The following is a 6,187-nucleotide window of genomic DNA, read 5'->3' as shown; positions in this document are numbered from 1 at the left end:
GGCGTTTTGTTAGGGGGGCTGATCTCTTTTTTTTTTTTTTTTTTGATATGAAGACAAATTGTGAACATTGACTGAAACATTTTTCCCCCTAGTAAAAGGTGGACAGGATATTAATCACAGAGAAATCTTCATCTCTGCCATAATATTAACAGTGGAATCTATCTCAGAGAAGAGTATTAAATGCTTTCCGTGTAATTGTATTTGTCATCAGCTGAAAATACTGGCAGAACTGAAACATGTACTCAGATCAGCTTAAGTCCTTCTGCTTAGTGGTGAAAATAATGAGCTTCAACCAAGATGAAACTGCAGGAGCTGTGAATTGTTCTGCACAACATTATCTGTTGGACTTCTTGGTCCAGCCCTGTGCAATTAGCTAAGCCTGAGTGCCTTTAGTCCATTGTGTCATCCTACAAAATGAGCCTGCTCTTGCACTTACCTTTTCATAGCAGAATTAGTTTCTATTACCTTGGAGTGAGGCAGTTTATATTCAATCCTTTAAGTGTGCCACTAGGAAGTATTATAATATCCGAGTCTTATTTGGAAGATGATTAAGATTACTGTCCTCTCTCATTTCCTTTGCTTTGGGGTCCTCAGCAGCACTGGACGTGCTTTGATGGAGCTCTGTGACAAGGGTGAGCGGACAGGTGAACAAGGTACCATGATGACTAGCACTAAAGAAGGCTGGTGAACTCTGAATATACAAAATTCAGTCTCTTATTCTGAGTAACACAAAAGTGATACCTATTGAAGCAACTTAATCTCCATCTTTTTTCCTTCACAGTAGAACACTCACAGCCTCACTTTGAAATCAGGAAACTGTTATGTGGGTTTTGCTGTTGCTCTATTTCCTCTGTTTTCTTCCCAATTCAGTGGCTCCTAACTTGAAGTGTCATAAACCACTGACATCTGAAGCTACCTGCGTAGTTCCCTCCTCCAGAGAACTGAGGGCAGACTTCCTTTTGCATGAGACAATTCACTTTGGGATTTGATTCTTCATGTTTTATTCAGCCAGAGGTTCACATGGGGCAGTATGCCGGTGGTGGGGAGGACACACCTCACAAAACAGACTGCAGCCTCTTCTTTAATCTGGAGTGACAGCCTGTGCAGAGCGCAAGTACGGTTCTGCCCATTGGTCTCGATGTACAGGATGCAGCACTTGAGGAATTACTTTCCATAGTTGCACAGGAGGCTGTACAAAGAAAATCTTCAAGACAGGCTGGTATTTTTGGCTGACTATTGTGTTCTGTTATGCAACATGATACAAAATGTATGTTTCTTGGCTTAGCAGAAATATCTGAAAACAGATGGGCTGTGTCTCCTGCAGCTTTTCTTTCTTAGAGGTGGTTTTTTTCTCCTGTTCATTACCGTGGGTTTTTTGCTGTTTTCTGCAGACTTCTGCTGGATGTGTCTGGGAGACTGGAAGACTCACGGCAGCGAGTACTACGAATGCAGTCGGTACAAAGAGAATCCTGATATTGTAAACCAGAGTCAGCAAGCACAGGCCAGGGAGGCCCTTAAGAAGTACTTGTTCTATTTTGAGAGGGTAGGAGACATCTCCTTGGCCAGAGCTGCTGTAGCCTTTTAATGCTCCCTGCCTGGTGCAAAGGTCGTTGCCAGCAATCTCCGTGCAAGAAACTGCCCAAAGAGAATCTGTGCAGAATTTTCAGGCTCTGTTGTTTTTCAGTCAAAATCCTGCCTTGCGAGTCCCATCCAAACCAGTAATGCTGTACCCAAAGTAAATTGTATTCACTCCCATGTTTCCTTGTTCTAGAGAAAATCAGTATTAACCTGTGTGCCCCTGTACTCTTTTCCTGCAGGCTGAGTGCTGCTGCAGTAGGTAGATACTGCTCCAGTCATTTCCTTCCAGGACCGGGGAACTTGAGTTCCTTGTAGTATATCTTTCTGGAGACAAAGGCTAAATAAACTCTGCCATGTTCAAAGCTCCACTAGCTGTAGCTAAGTTCTCGTAAAATGCGATGTAAATCCATTTTTAAAAGTAGCAGTCAGAACATCTCTGTCCACATAGCAGGCTCAATGCACCTGGCCATACAGTGCAATTCTAGAGCAGCATCTCTAGAAGATAACGTGGTAGAGGTTAAATGCTGCTGCGTTTCAGTTTCCCCATTACAATGAGTTTATTCTTCACACCGTGAGCCAAGTCCTGTGGTAAAATAGATGTGTTCATTCGGGGCTCTCCAGAACAATAGGCTTTGGGAAATAGCCGCATTTACAATGTGCCCATAGATGCTGGAGTTCACTGAGGCCGTATTAAATGTTGCTTCAAACTCTTGACCTTTCTATAGAAATCTTTTAAGCAGGTGAATCACCTTTACTTTCCATCTTGTTAGACACAAGGTTGTTGTGTGCCCAGAGAGCACTCCCTGCTCCCTGCTCTTTGCCGCTGTCAGCCCTGCGTACAGCCTCCACCACTTGCTGCCGGAGGTGCTGCCTTGCTGTTCTTTCCCACAGCATGTCTTGCCTTGCTGGACTCCTGCCCCACTTCAAGTTCTGCTTGCTAGAGCTGCTTTTACAGCAACAATATTCTGGTCTCACGCCATTTTTTTCTTTCCCTGTCTCCCCACCCTTTGCAGTGGGAGAATCACAATAAAAGCCTACAGCTAGAGGCACAGACGTACCAACGGATCCAGGAGAAAATCCAGGAAAGAGTTATGAACAACTTGGGAACATGGATAGACTGGCAATACCTACAAAATGCTGCAAAACTACTTGCAAAGGTGAGTAGTTGTCTTTTTGGTGCAGAGAATACTAAATTCACAAGTGTAGGAAATTCTACCATGAAGTGTCCAGTTGTCCTTGTCAGCAGGTATCTTCTTAGCCTGTAGTCATTACACAAATGTGACTGTGCTAACTTCCAAGTCTGAGACTCTTGTCCTTCTTTTCTCTCGCTTCCACTCCCCAACAGTGTCGTTACACCCTGCAGTACACATATCCATATGCCTACTACATGGAGTCTGGTCCCAGAAAGAAATTGGTAAGATGTTTTGCTCTTCCTTTTTTTTTTTTTTTTTTTTTCCTGGACAGCTTTTTGAGGTGTAGCTGGCAGCATGCTAGTCTGAATTCCAGAGCTTGGCAGTGTCTGAGATATTAGTCCCGAGTTCTGGACAAGGACAGAACAAATAATAGGTGGCTTTGCACCTTTCCTCTTCACTTTCAGTTGCAGCAGCTCAGTCCTCGGATTCATTACATTGTTTTCCCAGGGCACTTCACTGCACTTTCACTAACAAGCAATTTATCCAGAGTGTTTTGAGATTGGATGTGTGCATTTGTTCCCTAATAAGACTTATAACACTGCTGTGGGCCGTATTTCATGTCAAGAGCTGCTGGAGGATAGCTTTTCCAGCCTTGAATCAGCGTAGCTTTGCTTTTTATTCCTGCTAAGTTCCTTGCTGCCTTGGTGCATCCCACAAGCTGAACATATGTAAAAATAGTCTGGAATTCCTTGAAGACGTTGTTTTTTTGACTCAGTTGTCCAGTAAAACCTGTTATCCAATCTCTCCCCATAGCATCCTATGTATTCTCTGCGGCTGTGGACAGATGTTCTCTTCTGGATCTGACTGTGCCTGTGGAACAAGTCATTGCTCATAGTAATCCCTCTGCTCTGCCTGCAGAGCTGCTCACAAGAGCATTTCATGACCCATTTATGGCAAAATGAGCTGAGTTAGGAGATACTTGTAGTTGGTTTTGGCTGACTCGGTTAATTTTGAGTGATGTAGATTGGGGGGTGCTTACACAAGAAACTTCTGGAAGGGGTGATGCTGTCTAGGTGAACATGGGTGAGGGGAGGCACAAACTTGCTCTGCCAGCACAGCTGTCAGCAGAACACATTTGTCTGCTCCTCAGTGTAGTGTGTGGTATGAAGCTGCTCCACTAAACTCGTTTCTTGTTGCTGTTTTGATTTTGCTCTTTACAGTTTGAATACCAGCAGGCCCAACTGGAAGCTGAAATTGAAAATCTCTCATGGAAGGTGGAGCGAGCAGACAGCTATGACAGAGGGGTGAGCGTTCTCCTCCCTTGAGTTTCCTGGCCAGATTTTGCTTGTTGGGCTTAATGCTTCTGCAGGAGCACTAAGGCAATCAAATGGGGGTTCTGAGAAACTAAATCCAGAAACTCACCTTTAGCTAGCAGATTGTTGTAGAAGTGAAGTGCTCACTGGCTTGTGGGAGAGGAGGGAGGGCTGCACTGAGTCCTGCAAACTGAAACAGGACCCTCAGAGCTCAGAGGGAGCTGCATGTAGCCACCTGGTGAAGAGCAGATTCATTAAGCTCTTTAGAGCAGGAGAAGCCCATATCAAAAGGAAAAGGATCTGTGATGTTGTGATCCAGAGTGCATGAGCTCTCAGGCTGGAGCTTAGTCTTTCCCTTCTCTGGGGAGTTCATGCTAACGGTTTTTACCTTCTGTTTTACCAGGACTTAGAGAATCAGATGCACATAGCAGAGCAGAGACGGAGGACCCTGCTGAAAGACTTCCATGACACATAAGACAGGAGGGAGTGACAAAGTGCAGGGGTGAGAGCAGCGAGTGAAGTGATGGCAGCTTCACCGGGATAAGCAGGCACTGCCTCTGGGAGAACACGGCCAAGGACAAAGCCACCCCTCCCCTTGCAAGTCAGACACATGCAAACACCACATCTTAGTCCAGTTTGTTCTCTTATCTTTCTGTTTCTGTTTCTGCCAGGCTAGAGGCCAGAGTTCAGATTGGCATATTTCCTGGGACATTTCACTCCTGCCCTTGATGGTTTCAGAAGGGGAGGGAGTTTTTCTCTGAATGGCTGTTAATAGTATTAGTTCATGACAATTTATGTAATTTTCAACGGTTGTACAATTATACAGACAAACCTTAGAATAACACACAACCCTTTTTAAAAATAAATTGGCAGTGGAGTGTTTTTCCTTAATCTGCTTGTAAATTTAATGGGCTTTTCCCCCTCTCCCTCTCCCTTCCTCTGACCCAGAAATCCTCCCAGGCATTGAAGGAGGTTACAGGATATCTCAGCTAGATTTCCCGATGCTCCTTTAACCAGGGCATCGCAGCATTGGCATTGCACAAGGAGAGTGGCTGGTGTTAAGCGTGGCTGCTGCTGCGCCTGACCCCACAGTACCAGCAGTGGCTGTGATTTAGTGTGATTACATGTGACATCTCTTTTCTTGTAAATCAGCTGTGCAAGATGCTGCTACGTGAACAAAAAACGAACAGAGGAATTGTAGGGGAGAGACCAGGTGGGGGATATGCCTTGAGTCAGGTCAGATTCTGCATTTGATGAATTTTAGGTCTTCCATGTAGATTTTTGCTTTACTTGTTTTGGTTTGGTTTTTTTTGTGGGGAGGGTGTTGTATTGCCAAAGTGAGTGATGAGGGAGTAGTAGCATACAGTTGTTAATCAAGGCTTGGGGCTTTTGCAGAGTGAAACAATCCATGTTATAACAGTGCCGTGCAGCCTGGTAAAGATTATTTGTGCCTGCTGGGTAACATGGCTGAGAAAATTTTATTCTATTCGTCACAGTGAGACTAAGCACCGCTACGTTATGAAGAGGAAAGATTACATACAACACACTCCCTGGCACGTGTTTGCAATGTGGACGGGCACTTGAATACAGGTGCTCTGCTTGTGCAGAGCCTGCACCAAGCCAGGCAGAAAACTAACTAGCAAAATTAATTTATTTGTATATTAGTATTGATACTGGTGGGGACTTATGAGAAAATTGATTGTTAGGAGCATGTGGAGCTTTTTTATTAACATTCTTTTTTCTAATGTAAAGTATACACTAAAATAAAAGTATGAAAACCTAGTTCATCTTAGTAGGGATTAACATGAAAAAGGTTATTGAAGTGCTGGTACTTGCCTGCTTGCTACAGGAAGCTACAGGCCACGTGTTAAGATTTCACAGGCATGTGTGTCACCTGCAGCAGAGGAACGTGGTGTCTGCAGCCGGTATGGTGGAGCTGGAGTCTCTGATCTGAGGAACTCTGCAGGGAACTTCTGGGGTTCTCTTCCATGCTCTATGTGGAAGTGTTGCTTCTGATGCATCTGCGTATTGCTCTTCTACAATGTCACTTGATAAAGATTAAACTGGAGGAGGGGGAAATCCTGCATGTCAGAATAAGCTAACTCTGCTGTTGGAGCCTTTTTCATGTACCTGGGACATGGGACCCAGGTATTTGCAGCATGT

General features: G+C 44.4%; 1 protein-coding gene across 1 annotated transcript in view; it reads left to right on the top strand.

Annotated features, from left to right (window-relative positions):
- ARIH2 (ariadne RBR E3 ubiquitin protein ligase 2) overlaps positions 1-5,672 on the top strand; it is a 28,288-nt gene extending 22,616 nt beyond the window's left edge. The window contains exons 10-14 of the mRNA XM_009876963.1: positions 1,392-1,543; positions 2,592-2,735; positions 2,924-2,992; positions 3,932-4,015; positions 4,428-5,672. Of these exons, the coding sequence (XP_009875265.1) occupies positions 1,392-1,543; positions 2,592-2,735; positions 2,924-2,992; positions 3,932-4,015; positions 4,428-4,499 (521 nt within the window). The 3' untranslated portion in view covers positions 4,500-5,672. The remainder of the gene's footprint in view (positions 1-1,391; positions 1,544-2,591; positions 2,736-2,923; positions 2,993-3,931; positions 4,016-4,427) is intronic.
- The last annotated feature ends 515 nt before the right edge of the window (positions 5,673-6,187 follow it).

The sequence above is a fragment of the Apaloderma vittatum genome, unplaced genomic scaffold, assembly GCF_000703405.1.
Source record: "Apaloderma vittatum isolate BGI_N311 unplaced genomic scaffold, ASM70340v1 scaffold32729, whole genome shotgun sequence".
In the NCBI taxonomy this organism is placed as follows: Eukaryota; Metazoa; Chordata; class Aves; order Trogoniformes; family Trogonidae; genus Apaloderma; species Apaloderma vittatum.
Note: the sequence above shows the minus strand (reverse complement) of the source record. Positions and strands in the feature narration are given on the sequence as shown.